At 49.7% G+C, this 21,791-nt stretch overlaps 3 protein-coding genes across 3 annotated transcripts in view; all 3 read right to left on the bottom strand.

Moving 5' to 3' along the window:
* Nucleotides 1–787: 787 nt before the first annotated feature.
* ezh2 (enhancer of zeste 2 polycomb repressive complex 2 subunit) lies at nucleotides 788–7,708 on the bottom strand. Its single transcript, XM_067251272.1, has 20 exons — nucleotides 7,387–7,708; nucleotides 6,309–6,423; nucleotides 5,964–6,092; nucleotides 5,728–5,847; nucleotides 5,391–5,511; nucleotides 5,001–5,231; nucleotides 4,766–4,868; nucleotides 4,524–4,687; nucleotides 4,175–4,272; nucleotides 3,620–3,950; nucleotides 3,378–3,538; nucleotides 3,169–3,263; nucleotides 3,012–3,052; nucleotides 2,438–2,563; nucleotides 2,148–2,326; nucleotides 1,959–2,054; nucleotides 1,750–1,831; nucleotides 1,555–1,635; nucleotides 1,361–1,445; nucleotides 788–1,265 (listed from the first exon to the last, which is right to left on the bottom strand). Exons 2-20 carry the CDS (start codon nucleotides 6,414–6,416, stop codon nucleotides 1,205–1,207), a joined length of 2,412 nt encoding a protein of 803 aa, XP_067107373.1. The 5' UTR covers nucleotides 6,417–6,423; nucleotides 7,387–7,708; the 3' UTR covers nucleotides 788–1,204.
* A 904-nt stretch (nucleotides 7,709–8,612) lies between these two features.
* Nucleotides 8,613–13,293, bottom strand: pdia4 (protein disulfide isomerase family A, member 4). Its single transcript, XM_067251640.1, has 11 exons — nucleotides 13,254–13,293; nucleotides 13,074–13,171; nucleotides 12,539–12,725; nucleotides 12,154–12,359; nucleotides 11,813–11,951; nucleotides 11,291–11,496; nucleotides 10,963–11,121; nucleotides 10,379–10,530; nucleotides 9,950–10,106; nucleotides 9,383–9,616; nucleotides 8,613–9,273 (listed from the first exon to the last, which is right to left on the bottom strand). The coding sequence occupies exons 2-11, from the start codon at nucleotides 13,147–13,149 to the stop codon at nucleotides 8,858–8,860; spliced, it is 1,932 nt and encodes a 643-aa protein (XP_067107741.1). The 5' UTR covers nucleotides 13,150–13,171; nucleotides 13,254–13,293; the 3' UTR covers nucleotides 8,613–8,857.
* A 549-nt stretch (nucleotides 13,294–13,842) lies between these two features.
* Nucleotides 13,843–21,791, bottom strand: part of LOC136958031 (polycystin-1-like protein 1) — a 17,850-nt gene continuing 9,901 nt past the window's right edge. The window contains exons 22-44 of the mRNA XM_067252255.1: nucleotides 21,658–21,791; nucleotides 21,443–21,526; nucleotides 20,863–21,064; nucleotides 20,637–20,743; nucleotides 20,384–20,483; nucleotides 20,081–20,209; nucleotides 19,770–19,943; nucleotides 19,107–19,621; nucleotides 18,851–18,935; nucleotides 18,614–18,772; nucleotides 18,309–18,427; nucleotides 17,989–18,099; nucleotides 17,713–17,827; nucleotides 17,496–17,579; nucleotides 16,989–17,056; nucleotides 16,559–16,793; nucleotides 16,211–16,315; nucleotides 15,798–15,935; nucleotides 15,264–15,398; nucleotides 14,949–15,155; nucleotides 14,673–14,834; nucleotides 14,347–14,532; nucleotides 13,843–14,202 (exon numbers count right to left, since the gene is read on the bottom strand). The exon at nucleotides 21,658–21,791 is cut by the window's right edge and continues 92 nt beyond it. Coding sequence (XP_067108356.1) covers nucleotides 13,843–14,202; nucleotides 14,347–14,532; nucleotides 14,673–14,834; nucleotides 14,949–15,155; nucleotides 15,264–15,398; nucleotides 15,798–15,935; nucleotides 16,211–16,315; nucleotides 16,559–16,793; nucleotides 16,989–17,056; nucleotides 17,496–17,579; nucleotides 17,713–17,827; nucleotides 17,989–18,099; nucleotides 18,309–18,427; nucleotides 18,614–18,772; nucleotides 18,851–18,935; nucleotides 19,107–19,621; nucleotides 19,770–19,943; nucleotides 20,081–20,209; nucleotides 20,384–20,483; nucleotides 20,637–20,743; nucleotides 20,863–21,064; nucleotides 21,443–21,526; nucleotides 21,658–21,791 — 3,714 coding nt within the window. The remainder of the gene's footprint in view (nucleotides 14,203–14,346; nucleotides 14,533–14,672; nucleotides 14,835–14,948; nucleotides 15,156–15,263; nucleotides 15,399–15,797; nucleotides 15,936–16,210; nucleotides 16,316–16,558; nucleotides 16,794–16,988; nucleotides 17,057–17,495; nucleotides 17,580–17,712; nucleotides 17,828–17,988; nucleotides 18,100–18,308; nucleotides 18,428–18,613; nucleotides 18,773–18,850; nucleotides 18,936–19,106; nucleotides 19,622–19,769; nucleotides 19,944–20,080; nucleotides 20,210–20,383; nucleotides 20,484–20,636; nucleotides 20,744–20,862; nucleotides 21,065–21,442; nucleotides 21,527–21,657) is intronic.

Genomic DNA, 21,791 nt, shown 5'->3' with positions numbered 1-21,791 from the left:
AAGTGTCTCCCTTCACATCTGCTCTCCTTCAGCTTGGGGCCCGTCTCAATCCTCTCACACATCCTTCCTTCAGTCATCCTCACTATGCCGACCTACAGCAGTATCGTAGTCTCTGAAGACAAACAGGAAGGAGGGGAGTTTGAGTATTCGCGCAGGCCCCATAGGGAACGCAGACTCCACAGGCCCCAGAGCTCTGGGCTGTCCTGCCAACGTTGGGTTCTCCTGATCATGCAGGAAACATCTGGGATCAACAGTGGTGTTTTGACAGTGGCGAAGGGCTCTAATCAAGTGTACTAATGAACGTTCTGAGGAAGATTCAAGGCACAGCAGAAGACTCAGGGTCCAGATACATCCGATTATCTTACAACAACAAAAGCTTACAATAAGGAGAAGGGGAAAACATACAATAATCTAAAGAGTTACAATGATTTTGGTTGTCACAGAGACGGTTTAGGTGCTGGTGGACAGAACAGGAACATTAGTTCATCACCACACAGCAGGAACTGGTCGTCATGGTACACACCATTCCAGGCAGTCATTACCGTGGTGACAGGGGCATGGGGGGGCTCACAATCTGGTTATACCGTTTTTACAGACACACACACCCTCTCTCTCTCACACACACACACACACACACACACGTACGTCTAATCTCCTGTAAGGATGGAATGTTTGTTCCTAAAAAGGTTCTGAATAACGAGTTTAGACCAGACAGTAAGTGATTCATTCACCAGACCGACTCAGTGATTCACTTTCCAGATTGACTCAGTGATTCATTCACCGTGTATAAAAGTAGCACCAAACTAGTGGTCTGGTGTGTTTATTGTGGTTTTGCTGTGAGCACCAGAGGAAGGCTGGTGACCAGAGTAACATCCAGTCCCAGGTTCCAGAGAAGAGGAAGATTTGTTGATAGAAAAACAACAAACAACTATCGAAGAGCTAGAAAGAGGCGGGTAAAGCAAGGCCTGGTAGAAAAGAACAGTGACAAAGACGAAGATCAAAAACTCCTGAAGGATTCCTGCAGCTGCACCCGCGGCCTGTCACCTGGGGTTCCTGACGAGTGGACAGAGCGTGTGTGTGCGAGTGTGAGAGAGAGAGAGTGTGTGTGTGTGTGCGAGTGTGTGTGTGAGTGCGTGTGAATAAGAGAGAGGGAGCGTGTGTGTGTAAGGCTGTTGTATTGACCCAGACAGGGCTGGGAGCACACTCAGGCCAGCTCCATCTCTCTCTCAATCCCCACGTACTTCAGGGCGTCGGCCTGGCTGTACCTGAGGAGAGGGTTGGGGTTAGTACAGCGACCACGATCCCCCCCCCCCCCCCCTCAGTCATCACGGTAACCCCATAGTATGACCATGTGACTGACCTGTAGTCAAAGAACAGCTCCTCTCCAGTCTGGATGGCCCTCTTAGCAAAGATCCCAATCCTGTGGTCCCCATTCACCATCATCACTGAGGAGGGAGGGAAGCATTAGCATTAGCAGCAGACCAGGTGTGATCATCAGCTTCTGTATCACCACTCAGATCTGACCCCATAACCTGACCTCTGACCCCCGCTCACCTTTTGCATAGCAGTTGGGGTTGACGGAATGGTTGGCGAAGCGAATCTTGTTTCCCTTCCTGGTGGCGTCCACCACGAAGTCTGCAGGAGCGAAGGAGTCATCTCTACTGATCCAGATACACAAGCTCCTCCAGATGTAAGAGTGTGTGTGTGTGTGAGACGTGTGTGTGGCATCTGTGTGTGTGTGTGTGTTACCGTTGTTGAGGTTGAACAGGAAGCTGCACATGTATTTGTCGTAGACCTTCCCTCTGCGGTCAGCCTCATCCTGGGAGATGATCTACACACACACACACACGTCACCCACAGGTCCTACACACACACACACACACACCCATAGGTCTTACACACACACACACACACACACACCCATAGGTCTTACACACACCCACACACACACACCGTACCTCTCCACAGTACTCAGAGATGAACTCGTTCTTGTGGACGGGCTCCTTGATGAAGATGCCCCAGCCTGCCACGTCAGATGGAGCTAGCAGCAGGTGCTGAGGAACACACACACGTGATTCTCAGAGAAAGGACATACATGACGTTTCACTATTGAGTGTGGGCGGCCTGTGTGTGTGTGTGTGCTCTACCTTCTTGGCTCCTCTCTGGATGGAGCAGTTCTTGCAGGAGAGGTTCTTGCTGCCCCAGTGCTCGGCCGCCCCGCAGGTGAGACACAGGTCGGGGTCACACTCTCTCACCGCCAGGTAACACGGGCACTGCTTGGTGTTACACTGAGCCTTACACCTGCACCCAGGGAACCGGTTCTGGCCTGCGCAAACACACACATCACAGGTTAGAGACAGTGTGTGTGTGTGTGTGACATTCATGGTCTGTGTGTTTCAGTGTTCACACAGCACATTCAGTGTGTGTGTGTTCGTACATTCAGAGCTGCACTGGCAGAATTTCTCGCAGAAGTTCTGGGCGGTGACACATGGGCAGGAGGAGTCACATGGCTGCCTGGGGTGGTCACATGGCTGGTAGTTGTACACGTGATTGGAGGAGCCATCTAAAAGGGGGAGGAGTCACAAGGCTCAGACTATGGCAACCGGAAAAGCGCATGTGCTTCTCTTCAGTATGTCAGATTTCATTTCAAACAAGGGAGTTAATATGAACCTATGTATATAGATGCATAGATATCTATACATTTATCTATATAAATCACTGCTTCTAAAGTATACATCTATATACCTACGCATTTATATTACATTTACATTTAGCAGACGCTCTTATCCAGAGCGACTTACAGTAAGTACAGGGACATTCCCCCCGAAGCAAGTAGGGTGAAGTGCCTTGCCCAAGGACACAACGTCATTTGACACGGCCAGGAATCGAACTGGCAACCTTCAGATTACTAGCCCGACTCCCTCACCGCTCAGCCACCTGACGTATACCTACATATCTATACATCTACATATCCATGCTCTGATACTGAAGAGTTTTTCACCAACACTTACCTTTTTTTAGCTGGATCTTCCTGCAGTGCGTGGCCCACAACCTAAACAACAACATCATCATCGTCATCATCAGAAGCTGGTTAGTGAACACACAGGTCGAGTAGACAGGGCTGTGTTGTGGTGGGCGGAGCTTGTTGTGGTGGGCGGAGCTTGGTACCTGTGTCTCTTCCTCTTCTTGCGAGGGGGCGTGTCCTCATCCTCTGCCGGGGCACGAGCGATGATGCTGGACTCCTTCACCCTGAACTCATACACCTGACACACACACACACACACACACAGGTTTGTATTTCTATTCTGGTTGGGTCCGACCATTCCAAATTGTGTTTTCAAACCCTTAATGCAATTCTAACCCTTACACACACACACCTGTCTGCAGGTCTTGGTGCCTATGAGGCGTGCGATGGCGCAGTAGTTGCTGTAGTAGGTTCCTATGAGCACTCTGAAGAGGGAGGCCTCGGCCCCACTCCAGTCCACAGCCTCGGCCTCACACAGCAGCTGCACCGGGGTCTGGCAGCGCCACGTCCCCTCTGGAACACACACACACACACCATTACACCATAATTTTTGTGTGTAGGTGTATATGTAGCTTCATAGGTGTGTGTGCGTACCTGAGCTGCTGGTGGTCTCATCCTTCTTATCGTTGTCAAGGTCGTCATCCTTATCGTTGTCAAGGTCGTCATCCTTCTCGTTGTCATGATCGTCATCTTTATCATTGTCAAGGTCGTCCTCCTTATCGTTGTCAAGGTCGTCATCCTTATCATTGTCAAGGTCGTCATCCTTATCGTTGTCACTATCCATGTCTTTGGTCTCCGAGGCAACGGTGGGGGTGCTGGGCCGGCTGTTGGGCTGTCGTCCCCGGCGACGGACGGTGGTGCGTTTGGAGGGAGTCTTCCCCCGGTCAGCCGCCCCTCCCTCTGGGTACTCCTGGACCATGCCCTCCTGGACACACCAGTACCACGGTCACACGGACGGGACGAACACTGATGACCAATATCATCCTGCCCACTGATGACCAATATCATCCTACCATCCTGTCCACTGATGACCAATACCATCCTGTCCACTGATGACCAATACCATCCTGTCTAGTGCCCCCATCACCCTCCTACCAGGGTTGTGGTCACGTCTGTAGAGTTAAGGTGATAGTTGGTTGTGGTACCCACCTGGACCAGGTACATGTAGCAGTGCAGGCCGCAGGGCTTGCTGTCCACCTGGTTCTCCATGTTCTTACGCTTGTAGGTGTTGGGGGTGGCGTGGAACGCTACGAGGAGGAGGAGGGGGTCTTACACTTTGATTCCTGTATTACATTTTCAGTTCTCATATAAAGGTAAACTTGATTATCACACAAGGGGAAATTAACGTGTGTGTAAGGGTTACATCCATCTAAGTGTGTGTGTATGATTGTGTGGCCTGTGTGTGAGTGTGTGACCTGTGTGTGTGTGACCTGTGTGTGTGTATGAGTGTGTGACCTGTGTGTGTGACCTGTGTGTGTTAGTGTGTGAGTGTCCTCACGGTGCAGGAAGCAGTCGTATTTGAAGCAGCGCCTGCAGAACAGCGTGTGGAAGGAGTGCAGGCTCTGCTCCCTCTGGACAGAGCGGGCGTGAGGCCCGTCGATGTTGGGGGTGCACTCTGGAGGCAGAGCGCCCGGCTGCTGCTGCTCCGTCAGCTCTTTGTACCTGCACACACACACACACACACAGGTTACACACACACAGGTTACACTCTCACTCACACACACACACACACACACTCACTTCTCTTTGAGCTCCTCTGTGGAGCCCTTGTCAGGGAACATGGATGAGATGGCTTCAAAGATCTTATCAGAGGGAAACTTCTTTGAGTCCTCACTGCTTCTGCCTGAAAACAAACACACCCACACACACACAAAGGTTACACACTAAAAATGTGTTCATCAAAAAAGATCAGATATTACCGTAAACTACATAACGTCTCTAAACTGTTCAGAAATCAGAATCAGCGGTCTCTTACTCTCTGTGCTGTTGAGGGGGTCTGTGAGGGGGTCTTTGGGGGGGTCTGCGAGGGCCTCGTTGGGGGTTTCTTTGGGGGGGTCCTCTGGGTGCTCCTTGGTCTGGCACGCCTCCATCTTCTCCAGTTTATAGTCCTGCTCTTCCTCCTCCTCCTCGTCCTCCTCGTTGTCGCTGTACTGGGTGAGGGCGCTCACCAGCTCCACAAAGATCTCGTCGTTGATGAAGCCGCACTCTACAACCACACACAATTTAGCACAGCTAAATACAAGATGAGGTTTGTGTGTATACGTGTGTGAGTGTCTGTGTCCGTGGTGTGTGTGTGTGTGTCTAACCCCTGTTCCCATGGACCTTGCCGTGTGGTGTGTGTGTCCGTGGTGTGTGTGTGTCTCACCCCTGTCCCCGTGGACCTTGCCGTCGTAGTTCTTGATGAGTTCCTCTATGAAGGTTCCGTCCTGGTCCAGAACCTCATCCCCCATGTAGGGGATGTTGTGGAGCACCGTCTCATCCTCTACCTGAGAGAGGAGGGGGAGGAGAGGAGGGGCAAGGTGAGGAGAGGAGGGCAGAGGTAGGAGAGGAGGGGGAGGAGAGGGGAGAAGAGGGAGGGATGAGAGGAGGAAGGGATGAGAGGTGGTGGCAACAGTGGAGTAGAGTTACGGTGGAGGAACAGATATTTACAACTCGCTTCAACAGATAGCAGTGTGTGTGAGTAGGCGAGTGTGTGTGTGTACCATGAAGTTCTGCTGCAGGGGGGACCAGGAGTACATGACGGGGACGGACGCCACAGCGTTGAGGGTCTTCAGAGGGATCACCTGCTTGGGGAACTCTGAGAAGCTGCTGTCCACCATACACTGCTCCCACACAGGACACGGCAGGCAGGACGTCACACACACACACCACGTACACCTGTGAGTGACTGTGTGTGTGTGTGTGAGTGTGTGAGTGTGTGTGTGTAAAGCACACTAACCTCTCTGGCCCCCCGCAGAGAGCTTACTGAGGTCATGATGTGAACAGGCTGGATGCGTCGAGTCCTCCACTCCTGGTTCAGAATGTCTGTCCGTTCCAGAATCTTCTGACGGTTGGAGTTGAACATGCTCTGGAAGAGAAGACACACCAGAAACTTGCCTGTGTGAGAGTGTGGATGAGCGACTGTGTGTGTGGATGAGTGAGAGAGTATTTGAGACATGAGTCATGAGTGAGAGTTTCTGTGGAGGTGTGAGACATGAGTGAGTCTGTATCAAGGTGTGAAATGTTGCATACATTAATACAAACGTGTGTGTGTGTGTGTGTGTGTGTGTGTGTGTGTGCGTACCTTGACCTCGTCAGCTCGTCTGAAGCGTTTGAGCTGTCGTAGCCTCATGTACTCAGACTTCACCCTCTTCTTCCAGCACACTGGCCCCTTCTTCCCTGTTAGCACCATGATCAGCCTGGAGCGCACACACACGACTGCTTAAAGACTCATCATGCAATTCAGCATACGCTTTTACAAATAACCACGGTACACATCTAATCTACAGAAGAAGAAACACTTTTGCGCTGTGCCTAGACACGAAACCAGGATTGCATGCGTGTGAACGTGTTTTCTTGTCTTGTTCTCTGCATCTGAAGCTTTACTTGTTGCTTTTAAACTGCACGTGCTGCCTTAGTGTAGTTAACTTCACATCTCATCCCTTAAGATTTAGAACTAAATGAATGTGATTATAGTAACAGTGGCAGGTGGCTGAATAGCGACCCCAATTGACCAAAGACCTCTGAAGAGACGAGTTCTTTCAAGTCGGGGTGAACACATCTCTAGCTAGCTACTGGAGATGATTACTTCAACTGACACTGTGTAGGCTAGGTAGCCAACTCGCTAACTAAACACTGGCTTTTGTGTTTCTAGATGAAATGATTGATTTGTGTTGATATTATTATGAGTATTTAACAAGACTGCCTGGACAGAATTATTGTGAAAGACCCAGATAAAAAAATCTATTTGGCGAGATTGATATCAATGCGGAAACCGGGAGTTTAGTGGCTTGTCTTGACATCACGTCACACTTGCTAGCTAGACTAGCTGGCTAGCCAGCGATGCCGGATAAAGCTTTGTGACATTATTCATTGCTGAGCTGTAAGTGTAATTTACTAAACAAAGAAAAATAGAAACGATGTCCTGTCTTGTTACACATGTTTACAAGTTGATTTATTAAGTGTACTAGCTAGCTGGATGTTTTTTGCTGCCGGTAACTCTCCAAATAGACCCAAATCCTCAGTTACAATCCAACACGAGCACAACTGAACTAGCTAGCCTTTTAGCATGCAAGCTAAAGCCAAGGAAACAAGCTCACTCTTGCGCTATTTCTCCGTCATTCAGAAACACAAACAACAGTGCATTTGACAGCGTTTCATACCTGCGGGGAGAGGTCAATGCTCATCCAACGTAGTGACTTGAAATCAATCGGACAACCGTTCACACACAAAATTGTCCGTGTTTTCGGGGTTACTACTGCTGGCTAGCTCTCCCGGTGAGGGGCGAACGATTCACCTCGCGCGGCCACTGTCAGCTCTCCGAACACCGGCTGTTTTTCTGCTGGGTACACAAAGCCTGGCGCTTTTTTCTTTTACCACGCCTTAATACATTAATTATGTGACAGTTGAATACTGCCAACTGAAATAAACGCATCAAATTTGACGGATTATCAGTGCTGGTTTTATGTTCAATCTTTCCGCCTCAGCAACTATTCAAACATCTCTGTCTCTTCACTCAACGCCTACTCTGACTACCGCAGATTCAACGAGCGCCAAACATATCAACCAATCACCGACGTCTATACTCAGACGTCTCACTGTGCTGTTATGCAATAGGTCCAATTGTAACCTAAAGCTAACCAATAAGCGCGAGTGCCGAGTAGGGGGCCCGGAACGGGGAACATGTGGAGAACTTCTTTGTTCTCTACGTTTCACGACAAAATCCTACATAATGTTTTGATTTTCGGACATGACACCATCAACACTAGATGGCTACACGTAGATTTATAAATAAATTTCTAATCCAAACGTTTTATTGGGTCACGTTATTATAATAAGTAACGCTTGAATGTAAACATATCGCGTCTAGTTAACGACTGATGTACTTGTCCTAAAATCACCAGATACGTATGGATGTCTAGATGACAGACGTCTTGTAAATAAACAGACACCCTTTGTATTTCTATTCTAGACACACATGGCACGTAAACCTGGTAACCCCGGCCGCATCTCAATAATATACACTGATAGCCTTCCCTCAACCGTTACGATTGCTTACGATGAGACTATAACAGCACACACAAATAAGAGCCAGTTGTCAAGACTTTATGTTGATTCCTCAGTTTAATGAAATCCTGTATAAAATATGGAGTTCGCGAGAGAGGAAAGTAAGGATCCAGTTGAAACTATTCAGTCGCGTCCTCGCGCGTTTACCCAGCCAGGGTCAACTGGTTTATTAGACCCCGCCTCTATACATTCATTGGTTACCAGCAGGTTAGCGACAGACAACATATTGTCATGATTGGTTGCATCTTTACGTGACCATGTTGTACTTAAAGCTATTTGATAGGCATTTCAATTTGGATTGCCATCACCACTCACCAACAAATATTTTTTCATAACATTTTATTTAAAAAGACTTAGAAATCTAGAACACCGTGCAGAGGCTACATGCTCGTTTGGAAATGGGGGGCAAAAAATAATCTCTCGACTTATCAGAAACAAAATGGTTGAATATCAGGATCAGAGCGATTCAGTAACTCCTCTCTCCTGTTGAGATGTTCCCTGTCATCTCCAGGGCATTCACACCCCACACTAGCATGGGAGAGTTCTCAGCTGCACAACAAAAGACACTCAAAGTTCATCTCTTTTCTGCGATAGCCGTGTGGCATGCTCTTCCAAAAACTTACTAAATCCTTCTATCGTTCTGTCGCCTCCTTCGAATTTGATGGGGTTTTGCTTGTTGTTGCTAGGCGCCAGGTAAATGGTGGGAAAGCCTTCTGTTTTGTATCTGTCGTTGGGGATGTCGTTAGCGGTGGCGTCCATCTTGGCTATGACGATGTCCTTCTCTCCCTTGTACTTCCTGCCCAGGGCAAGGTAGTCTGGCTCCAGCTTCTTGCAGTGGCCGCACCACGGCGCATAGAACTCGATCAGGACGTCCTTCTTCGCATCCATGACGATCTCGTCGAAATTGTTCCCCACAACGACCTTCACTGGTCCTTTGTTGTTCTTGGGGATGGGTTGAGATTTGATGATGGGCTTCAGTTTTCCTGGGGAAAGGAAGGGAGGCGAGGCAACATCACTATATGGTAAATGGTGGATCAAAGCACAACGATCAATTGAATGTTTTTATTTTATTTTACCAACTGTAAAACATACCTTTCTTGAAGGCCATCACAAAGTCCCTGAGAACGTCAGCGTCAAACTCCTCAGGCTCCATGGAGAACTTCTTGCCTCCATCTCCCAGAATCCCCACGTTGACTTCCTCCCCGCTGTCTCCGAGTCCCAGGCCCTTCAGCTCGTCAGCATAGTCCTCCTCGTCCGCGATGGCAAAGGTGTACTCTGGGAAGTCCGAGGCCACCTCCAGCACCTTGGCCCTCCAGAACTGGGTGGCTGCAGGAATCAGGAACACACAGAGAGAGGGGATGAGGACTTAGGCTAGTTTAGGTGCAGTGTTGCATGCGTACGCAAGTCCCTCTGTGATATTGCTTTTAAAAAGGGGCAACACAAATACAATTTGATGATGAGCGTAGAGACATGATAATTCAACAGTTGAGCCATCGCCATCTTAATGCTGGCTTTATTTAATTCAACACAAACCCATCACATGAAGGGTAATCATATATTTGGACCGTCACCTAACCAGACAACACTAAATAAGCGCATAAAAACGTACATCACCGTCAAGCAGCTCATGTTGTCCCACACAGGAAGTCGGACACCTACCCTTCCTGTAGTCGAAGCTGAAGTCCACTCCGTAGTAGACCACCACCAGAGGCCTCTTGGAGTAGCGCTTGGCGTCGTTGCTCTGCTTCCTGTGTCCCACCAAAGGAAGAGACGACTTCCTGAAGAAGTCCTGAATGTCTGGGACCGACGTGGAGCCCTGGAGCAGCACGGCCACAGGAAGTTAGTCTACTTCTGGAGATGAGTCTAACATTTAACTGACATTCATATATTAATAAATGTAAAAAATAAAAAAAAACATCCAACTTAAATTACAATGATTTTCTAATTTAATTAAAAAAACTAATGTTAATTTAGAATTGTATTTCTTAAAATAAAATGTATTTAAATAAATTACATCCATGTACAGCTCCACCCAAATATCCATTATAAAAAAAATACAGTACAAAAATCCATTGTGATCTAGCCTACCTGAATAGTGAGAGTCAGTGACGCTGGCTCGTATTTGGAGCGGAACTTCTCAGGCTGCACAGAGACGACCTGCCCTGAGGAACCCTTCACCAGCTTGGCCACCTCAGAGCTGAAGCTGTGCAGGAACTTGAAGTCCTCCCTGAGAGAGTTACCTGCAGGCCCAGAGCTCATTACCACACAACCTCCAACTGTGCTGTTCTTTATATCAAAAGGTTCTTCCCACGCACTTCCCTTAATGCCTCACACAAGACTCGTATCATATTTGCTGAATAAAAGTATTACTTTAGTACTCAAGTCTAGGGCAGGGTGCAACTCCTAAGATGGGCATTTAACCAGTATAGATCACCGCTAATTCACCTAAACAAGTGATTCTCAGTGACCCCCTGTCCTGCCTATTTTAGACGTGTCTCTGCTCCAACACACTTGATTCAAGATAATGCATCATTATATAGCTCAGCAGAAGCCTAGTCCACTTGAATCAGGTGCGTTGGAGCAGGGAAACATGCAGGACAGGGGGTCCCTCAAAACCAGGGTTGAGAACTGCAGGTCTCAACCCTCAGAGAAGACCAGGGAAAGCGACTCACAGGCTTCCATGTAGATCTCGTAGGCCTCGTCGTCTTCGGAGGAGAACACGCCCACGATGACCACGTCATCGCCGTCCTTGATGAGCTCCTGCACCTGCTTGGCTGTCTGCACCTGCTTGGACGGAGGCCCCGCCTGCTCACTCATGTAGTTCACAATGCCTGGAGAGAGCGGGGGACAGGTAGAGGTGCGTGGGTGAAAGAGACAGGTGAGTGAGACAGACAGACAGAAAACTCATACAGCTCAGACCAAACACTCACCCCCCCCCCCCCAAAAAAAAAAAGAAAAAACTCATGCAAAACACACACACACACTTCAGAAGGTACGTACCAAACTTCTCTCTGGGTCCATTGTAATCGAAAGCCTTGCCCTTCCGGAAGATCTTCAAGGTGGGATACCCGGTCACCCCGAAGCGGGTGGCCAGGTCGCTCTGGACGGTGGCGTCCACCTTGCCCAGGGGGATGGGAGGGGAACGCAGGCTCAGCTCCCTGGCTGCCTTCTCGTACTCCGGAGCCAGCTGCTTACAGTGGCCACACCTGGGGAGACAACACCACTTCCTGTTACTCACTCGGCAGACGCTACTTATCCAGTTACATAGAAGTCGAGCATGTAGAGAAAGCAGAAGAATCGAGGATCAGAAGTGGATATGGAGAGTTCTAAGTGTATTTGAGTGGTTAGTCGAGGAACGGTCTGTATTCATCAGGCAGAGAGCAAAGTGGCCATATCTCTGCTGACAGACACTGGAACAATAATTATATCATTTAAAATGACATTTATCTCAGTCAAGTCATTAAAAAATTTAACGATTCCTCTTTATATTCCCAAGCTGTGCGGCGTTACCCTCAGACTGACCAGGGGGCGTAGAACTCCACCAGGATGATGTCAGCGTTGTTGACCACCACGTCAAAGTTGTCGTTTGTCAGAACCAGCGTGGCCTCTGGGGGGGGCTGCCAGTCAGGCTGGGACACCTCCTTCACCCGAGCCACAATGGCTGAAACACAGAACCACTCGCATTAGGTCAGAACCAAAATGGCTGCCATACAGACACAGTCGCAAGATGGATGTTTATAAACCACTTTCTTTCCACAAAATACATTTCACCTGGCTGCATTATTCTTGTACAGTACTTCCCCCCCCCCCTTGTGTTGATAATAGTGTACTACATAGAGACAAGGACCTTATGGTAAACCTACCTTCCTCTGTCCGTTCAGCGTCATATTCAACCGCCTCTCCCTTCTTCAGGATTTTGAAGGTGGGGTAACCAGACACCTCAAACCTCTGTCCCAGAGCGCTGGACTTGGTAGCGTCCACCTTGGCCACAGCGACAGGAGGGTCACTGTCTTTCAGAGACCGGGCTATCTTCTCGTACTCTGGTGCAAATTGCTTGCAGTGACCACACCTAAAGGTTTGGCGAATTAAAAAGTTTATTATAAGTTGTGCTATTTTTTTCCAAAAGTCCCCACTCAAATGATTCAATCAAAGCTTCTTATTTGGAAAAAATGGGTACTTGTTTTATCTTTCTCTGATAACGATTATTGCACCGTCTTTTCATCATGTGACAACGTAACGTCAACTCACCAGGGTGCGTAAAACTCAACGAGCACGGTGTCCTTTCCCTCTATGAAGGTGTCGAAGTTGCTGTCAGTCAAAACCAACACTCCGTTTTCTTCTTTCACTTCTGTTCCTCCATCTTCATCAGTCTCCTCGTCTTCCTCATCGCTCTCCGTGTCATCGGCATCACTATCGCTGTCCAGTCCTGCGTCATCTTCAACAAGGACCGAGATTTAGCCACAGGCAGAACAGACAACGGTAGAAGAAATACATTGTTTGCAAGGAAATAGCGGCACTTCTAAGAACAATAGAACACGTAGCTATCGTTTTATGTGGATTCGTAGAACATTTTGATTCACGTGTGCACCATCAGTAGGCTAAAGTAACTGAACTAGCAAGCTAGTTAGCTACTATAACGTCAACTAGATTGCAGGATATTTGTCGAAACGGGCTTAGACCGTAAAATAGCCGAATGGTTAAGGAAACAAAGGTGAAAAAAGGTTGCAACTGCATTCATATCACCATGAAACCTAGACTAGATATCTAAGGACAGAATACATACCATCATCACAACGGACAACTGTCGCAAAATGGGCAATCCCAAGCAACACCATCAAGAGCAACGCTATTTTTCTCATTGTGCGAAATTCCGGATGCTATCTGTGCAATAAGAAAGCTTCTCTGAATATATCCAGCTATTTACACTGGTATCATCTAAGTAATGTTGCAGTGGTTGTATTACAGCTGCGTGGTTCGTTGTAAAGTTGATCAGGTCGTTATCTGCGGTTTCATGCCAGTCTTCTAGAAACACGCTACAAACCTCCCGACTTGAACTTGTCTGACTTGCCACCATCTCATTGGCTGTCATCATCCTATTTCTTCCAATCATCTATCGCCACTCAACTCCCCAGACCTGCACGTCGGACAGTGTTATTGGACGGTTCTTGGGATACAGAAGCTAGTTGGACCAGGTATAATTTGTACAAATTATTTCAAGAAAGTCGAAGAACTTGTAAAACAACTTTATCGTTGCAGGTAATAAAACAAAAAACAAAGTGGGAACGCACGCCAAACTTTTTTTTAGCTCTTGGAAAAGCATAATCTGAGCGACATGAATTTTAAACTTTTTTTAATAATTGGTCAGCAGTTTCAAAGAACATTGTTCATAAATATCTTATATTAAGAAAGAAAGAAACTAAATCATATCAGTACATCTGTACCCAGTAATTCATGGTATTGCTACGATAAATCAATCCAAAGACTAGGAGTAAAAACATCCAGACCAGTTGATTTACATGCTGGTAGTGTGGAGGGTCAGCCTTCCTGCTGTGTCACTGTTCCTGGTTGTGTTGGGGTCTCCTCTCCCCACTGTGAACCAGGACCTCCACCACCGTATGGGCCTGTCTGGGTGCCTCTACCCCAGCTTGGTGCCGTCTCCTGGGGCTCCAGGCAGCCAGGCCAGGGGCTGAGCCGTGGCTGGGCTGGTTCTCCCAATACACAGTCGGATTCTCCATCCATCCAGTCTCTTCCCAGGTGTGAGGCGTGAAGACCTCCCACAGATCCTGCCCAGATCTCCCTCCAGCTCCCAGGGACTCCCACCCCTGGAGGGGATCAGGCCCTGGTCGAGGTGTGATGTTCAGGGGGTCTTTGACGTCCATGGTTGAGTCGGTGGTTTCATTCACAGTGGAACGCTATCAGGAAGTGATCGATTGCATATTAGAAGGCAGGCCTGAAGAGATGGGGCACTAGCATGGGTTTTGGACGGTGTGGACGACATGTTAAAGTTGGTGTCTGAGTGTGTTTGTCTCTGGCAGCATGGATGGGAGGGCAGCTACCTGTGAGACCTGGGAGGGTGGACTCTGTGGAGAGGAGGGGAGGGAAGAGAGGAGGGAGGAGGGGAGAGAGGCACTGTCCGCTCTGTAGTTTTTCGGGGGCAGGGTGTGGTGAAGGCTGTTGGAGATGGCATTCAGTTGAAACAGCAGCTCATCCACTAAACTCTCAAACTCCTCCAGGTAGTAGCTCTAACAACACAGCAGAACAAACAATAAACAAATCATAGTTAATACAATATTTAAACAACACTTGTAGAAGGAATGGTTATTGAAAGTCAACATTTTAAAAATGGAAATTACATTTTCAAAAACATTAGGATGACACTTACTCTTCTCTGGGCGTGGCCATCTGTCCACCGCTTCCTGCGTCGGCCAATCAGCACGGACGCTCTCTCCCAGAGGTAGGCAGTGACCTCGGACAGCGCCAGAGGACTCCTTCTCCTATTGGTCGTCCTGGCAGCTCTGACCAATGAGGAGACCAGGCCAGTGACCTGGACCAGGAAGCAGGGTTTGACAAGTTATTCTTAATTATCATCATTATATCATACATGTTCATATCAAATCAAAACAATAATAAAACTGTGGACATCAAGCCCAGTGTGTACCATTGCAGACCAGGCCAGAAAGGCAGCCAGCCACAGGGCTCCTTGGCAGGGCGTGGTGGGGGTGTGGAGGAGGGAGAGGGGGGAGGTTCTGCCACCCTGCCCAGCCCAGGGGGCCCTCAGGGGGGCCTGGAGGGAGGCCCTGGGCCACCCTAAGGGCAGGAGGTTGCTCATGCTGAACAGCGCCACCAACAGGACAGCCCCAGAGATCTGGACAGAGACAGAAAGCAGTATTGTGAGTTGATGTTGGGGTTGAGATGTTGTGTCTGGTGGCACAGGGTCACAGAGGGCAAAGGTGAAAGGTCGTTGTGTGTTCACCGTGGGCCAGAGCAGGCAGGAGAAGGTGTCTGAGAGCAGAGACACGGAGGTCATCATCACTCGGGTCCGTCTGAACACAAACATGCTCTTCATCGTGAGGAAGAGGAGGAGCAGACCCTGAAGGCTGCGGCTTTGCTGGGAGGCACACAAGATCTTCATCATCTTCATTATCATCATCATCATTGTTCCAATCACCATCATCTTCATCAGTATTGTCTTCACGACAATCATCAAATTCATTATCATTAACACAATCACCATAAAAGTCATCTTCTTCTTCCTCATCATCATCAAAGTGACAGTTATTACCATCAGGGATTCTACACCAAACATCCTGTCAGACAATGTGTATGTTAATGCCTCTGTTAATGCCTCTGTGTTAGAGTCAAGACTGCCAACTGGGCACTGTCAGAAGGATGGATTTACAGGATCTGGTGGAGAGTAAATATTTACATTCCTCCTTACAGACTCCCTACTCCCTTGCTCTCTCCTCCCCTCTCGTCTCTCCCTCCCTCCCCCTCCCCCCCCCCTCACCTGCCCCCAGCAGGACAGAGAGCTGAGGTTGACGTGTTCACGGTCATGTCCCAGCAGCAGGTGGGTGACCTCCAGGGTGCGGCTAGTAAGACAGGCGTGGTGAACAGAGAACATCAGAGCTGTCAGGATTATACTGACCTGGGGACAGAGGGACACATCCTGATCACACACACATATCTCTACCAGCCAGTATAGGGTTACAGTGACCAAGTAGAACAAATAAGGTCAAACCTGCCTGATACTGTTGAACAAACACAGATACAGATGTTTGAGGTGTATACAGTCCACAGTACAATGTGCTTATAAAGGGCTGACTTCATCACTGGTGATGGCATTCTATGATCTGTGTGTGTGTATATATACACTTAATACATGTACATATGAATATTGTGTGTGTGTTTGGATTCTCCCACCTCCAGCCAGTTCCAGGGGACCCTCCAGTATCCCAGCATGCCTTTCTGCCTGATAGAGCAGATCTGAAGGTAGAGCTGCAGCAGAGAGAGGAGGAGGAAGACCAGCTGGAGGGGAGAGAGAAGGGAGAGTGGGAGGGGAGGGAGAGAGGGAGAGAGGGGGAGAGAGGGAGGGGAGAGAGAGAGAGGGGAGAGAGAGGGAGAGAGGGGGAGAGAGGGAGGGGAGAGAGAGGGGGAGAGGAGAGAGATGAGAGCAGGGAGTCAAATGACCAGCCCACATGTCTCCCAACCTGAACAGCAGCAGAGCGGAGGTGGGGGCGAGAAGCTGAGGGGGGGTTACTGGATCCTTACCTGGCAACCCATGAGGACGTAGTCCCACGCTGTGGAGGAGTGGAGGAGTCTGGAGGACTGGGTGTGGAGCGAGGGCACCAGCGCCCCCTGGGGGCCCCTCTCAGCCCGCAGGCTCACACTGGCGACGAGGGACGGCCCAGGGCTGTACAGGGTGAACTGGACCTCCAGAGCCACCGTACCTCCATCCACCCACCCCTCCGACCTCAGAGCCTCCAGCTTGGCCTCAGCCAAAACCCTGAGGGAGGAACAGGGAGCACGTTAGTGATGAGCAGCTAACAGCAACATGAGGGATGCTGGGATTTGTGATGGAGATGGAGGTTGTTGGGGGTGTTATGACCTTTTGCGGCCGAGGCTAATCCGGCAGCCATGACGCCCGCAGAGAGGAGGACCAATCACAGGAGGGAATAATGGGGTGGGGCTGTGAGCTGGCCAATTGGTTCCTCTGTTGCTGTTGCCAGGTAGGTAGCCAGGAAGCAGGCCAGCCATCATGGAGGGCCACTATGGAGATTTACATGAGCTCACTCTCAACAATATATAATTACTTTCATGAATATTTTTAGACCACATAAACACACAACTACAACATTGGAGTCAGTTGGCTGAGCGGTGAGGGAATAGGGCTAGTAATCCAAAGGTTGCCAGTTTGATTCCCGGTCATGCAAACTGACGTTGTGTCCTTGGGCAAGGCACTTGCCTCTGTAAGTCGCTCTGGATAAGTGCGTCTGCTAAATGTAAATGTAACATTGATGTTTTTTTTATGTGAAAAAAAGCAAAATGTCAGATTAATAAGGTGGAATGTGATTGTCCTTCTGAAAGACATTTCTTATGTTGACAACATCGCCCTCTGTTGGTCAATTTATGACACAACAGATGTACCAGGAAGTGGCTCTTTGATTGGCAAGGTGATATGAGGCGTGCTCTCACTCCATTGGTTCACCTGGCAATGGGCGGACTCTGACGCTATGATCTTCGTCAAGACGGGCCGTCCAATCAGGACACACGATCCCTGCAACAGCCCAGCCTATCAGTGGAGATTGGAGTTAGCAGACAACATAAACACACACACTGGATTTCACACACTGGAACACACAAATGCTCACACTTGCTACACTCACACACACACACACACACACACACACACACACTCAGCTCACCGTTCCAGAGGCGGTCGCTGTGTTGTCCCAGTATAATCCATCCAGCAGGCTGGTCTGGGACCAGTTCCACCATTCCTCCTGGGTTCTGACCGTTAAGAGTGGATGAGACGAACCCCTGATCACACACACAAACACATAAACACACTCACACAACATTCAAGTTGTAAACATACCCTAGTCTGTGGGAGTACGGGAACACAGATCATGGTATGTGTGTGTATGCTTGTGTGTGTGACTATATGCGTGCGTACGTATGAGCGCCTCTCTCTCTCTCACCTGGTGAAGTGTGTTCTGATGGCTGCATTGAGGCGGTTCTGGTCTCTGGAGAACCTTCCGGACGCGATGCAGAGCAGGAGCAGCAGCATGGAGGCCCACACACACACCTCTCTGCAGGGTGGAATACACTTAATAACACACACTCTCAGACACACACACCACACACACACCACACACACACCACACACCACACACACACACACCACACACCACACACCACACACCACACACCACACACCACACACACACCACACACACACCACACACCACACACACCACACACACACCACACACCACACACACCACGCACACACACCTACCTGAGTGTGTTCTGTATGAGTGTGTCCCTCTTCCTCCGCCGTCCTCTCCTCCTCAGCTCCTCTGGGGTCGGAGGTCGCACCAGACGCAGGAACCGAGCTCTCTGACGGGCCGCCAGCACCTGTCAATCACACAAAATCAGCTCTGATTGGTCAATCGACAAAAAAGTGCCTCCGAAATCGTCCGTACAAAAAATTGGGAGAGATTAGAGGAAGCCCCGCCCCTGTCAACCCTGATTGGTTAGAACCTTGTCGAAGTATGAGCTCCTATCCTGTGATTGGTGGGGAGGCGTGACATATCCAGATACATGAACGCCATCTTGGCTCCAGAATTTTGGGGTGTTTACTTCCACGTTGGAGATGCCGGAGGAAGTGAGGTCGTCAGGTCTCTTCCTGTACTGGAAGGAAGTGAGGTAGTCGGGTCTGTTCCTGTACCAGAAGGAGACTCCTGCAGCTACGATGAAGATCTGTGATGTAAACAAGAGGCTGTTAACATCAAACTGAATAGTTTGAGTAAGATGTGATGTTAAGGTTGGTGATCTCACCAGGCCAGGCTGGACCAGGGCGGAGCAGAGCAGCAGTGAACAGAACAGGGAGTGACTCCACAGAAGAACCTTACTGCTGCTGAACCTGACACACACACACACACACAGTATAATAAAGAAGTTAAAGCACAAGAACACAGTTTACACAAAACAAAAACTCTCAACTTCCAACTCAAAATAATTTCACGCAAAAAATCGAAGAACTGTAAAACAGCTTGACATCCCCCTATTTAACCCCGGTGCCCTCTCCCCGTACCTGGTCCCTAGAGCAGCGCTGAGCCCCAGGCAGGCCAGGGCCAGCAGCAGGCAGAGGGCCCATGCCAGGGAGGGGGCGCAGCGGGGAGAGGCCCTCAGTCCTCCTGGTTCAATGAGCTGGGAGCTGCCTGGACCCCCACACACCCGGCTGGAGCCAGGACCGGCCTGTGGGGGGTCTGGAGGACCGGCCTCTGGGGGGACCGGAGGACCGGCCTCTGGGGGGTCTGGAGGACCGGCCTCTGGGGGGTCTGGAGGACCGGCCTGTGGGGGGTCTGGAGGACCGGCCTCTGGGGGGGGGACTGGAGGAAGTTCCTCCTGAACTTCAACACCTTCAACTCCGTTATTGTCCGGAGGTCTGCTCACGTCCTCGCTGACCTCTGACCTCTCCTGTCTGACCTCACGACTCCGGAACAGGAAGGACACCGCTGTTACCATGGGCAACACTGCCAGCACGCTCATCATCCCCGTCACCAGGGAATCCGTGGACATGTCGACAAGCCCCAGCTCTAGTGTGTACTGTGAACATAGAGGTTGCAAGGCTTTGTGGGTAAAGAAGTCGTTTAGCAAAATGTGCTTATTGTTAGATAAATCTAAATATGACAAACAGCGCCCCCTGTTGTTCCCCTTCTGCACTTCCCTCCAGCTGGAGTTTCCCACGACCTACCAGGTGGTCCTGGCGTGACACGAGCAGCGCGGTGACACACACGTGGCCCAGCAGCTGCAGCACACACACACTCACACGCTGCGAGGGGGTGAACACGCTGGGGGTCGGCCGGGTGAACACACACACCCACGAGTGGAAGTCACTCAGGTACTCTGATAACTTCAGGCACAGCAACTGTTTAGAGGAGGGAAAACACACACACACACATAACATGGACGTAACACAAGACCCTCATTAGTGTGTATGACTACTTATCATGCAGATGGAAGGAGAGAAAGGATGGATGGCTGGATGATGGATGTGGGCGTTACCGTGGTGAATCCAAGCCCCTGGGTGCACACCTTCAGTCTCCTCTCCACCTGTCCATCACCCTGGTCTGCAGCCAACCAGCACTGGGCTGGGAACACCCAGCTCCGCCCACCAGCCCGCCCCTCCACCACCTGGCGTAGAAACAGATGTTAGAATCAGAGACCACACACACACACACACCGCATCCACATACACAACCACACACACACACACACCGCATCCACATACACAACCACACACACCGCACCCACACACACACACACACACACGACCGCACACTCTTGTCCACAGCAGTGTTTCCTTACCTCACAGACCTCCACCTGAGACAGGTACCAGCTGGGGGCGGAGCCAGAGTCATCATGCCACAGGTGCACCCCCCATAGCAGCCCCAGACCCTCTGCCGTACTGGAGTGGGAGGGGGAGGGGAGGCAGGGGGAGAGAGAGAGAGAGAGAGGGAGGCAGAGGGAGAGAGAGAGAGGCTCAGTATCATTACCATAGTCTAGAAGCTACACATGTTTACTAACCTTTCCATCCAAGGGCCTATTCTGTTTCAAGTACCTCAGTATGAATGTATTCCTGGAGTTGGGTCTGAACAGAGTGCATTGTGGGTCATGTAGTTCTCTGGTCAGCGAGGCCCCCTCATCCCCATACAGTACTATATAAACCTGTGGAAAAGTTACACAACCTTTACTGCCACAATCTGTCAGACAGCAAACCTTCTACTCCTGTGTGCTGAAGGACTGACAAACATTAGGGTGTGCTCAGGGTGTGGTATCGGAGGTACCCTGGCAGACAGCTCTCGTGAGGAGCAGAGCCCGGTGTGAACCGTCACGGCGTAGAGCTGGCGGTCAGACGAGGGGTTGTCCCAGAGCACGACAACTTCCTGTTCGTCCTCACGGCGGGTCCTCCCACACACAAGCAGAAGCACAGCGTACACACACACACACACCACCAACACACACACCACCGTCAGGTCTCTGGCAGGGCTGGGGAGAGCAGAGGGTTAGGGTTGGGGGTCAGGGGGATGATGTGAAAGGTCACCAGATAGATCAGGGGTCTAAAAAACGGTTTGAAAAATATTTTTGAAAAAAGGTTTTGAAAGGTTGAAAATGTATTTGCGATTTCTTTTCAAAAATAGGTTTGCATCGTTGATGAGTAGCCTACTTTTGTATATTTTTTAACTTCAGTTCAGTCTTTGTAATATTTTTGTTCACTTGTCCCAGACAATTGGAATAGCCTTAGTGTCAATCACTGACTGTTTAATTTAACTATGAAATCATTTGTTCTGGCACCTTACAGTCTAACCCTAACCCCTAGAGCATTCTGAGGTTGTGGTTGGACACGAAGGCTGCCTCTGTAGATACCTCAGGATGTGAGTCAGTTCTGCAGAGTCCAGCCTGCTGAACATCTGCTGATGAAGCACAGTCACTGTTCTCAGATGATCACAGCTGAAACACACACACACACACGCAGGTACCTATTATATAATTCCAAATATAATGTGTGAGTGTGTGAGAAAGAGAGAAAAGGGAATGATAGAGAGAGAGGGATAGAGAGAGACGAAGGGCATGTGTGTTACCTGCAGTTGACGGGTGCGTGAGGGGCCCCCAGCTGGGTGGTGCAGCCCTGGGGGGTCCAGGGCCCCTGGGGGGTCCAGGGCCCCTGGGGCGTCCAGGGCCCCTGGGGGGTCCAGGACAGGCACTGGCTGGCCGT

This window comes from Osmerus mordax, chromosome 15, assembly GCF_038355195.1.
Source record: "Osmerus mordax isolate fOsmMor3 chromosome 15, fOsmMor3.pri, whole genome shotgun sequence".
Taxonomy (NCBI): Eukaryota; Metazoa; Chordata; class Actinopteri; order Osmeriformes; family Osmeridae; genus Osmerus; species Osmerus mordax.
Note: the sequence above shows the minus strand (reverse complement) of the source record. Positions and strands in the feature narration are given on the sequence as shown.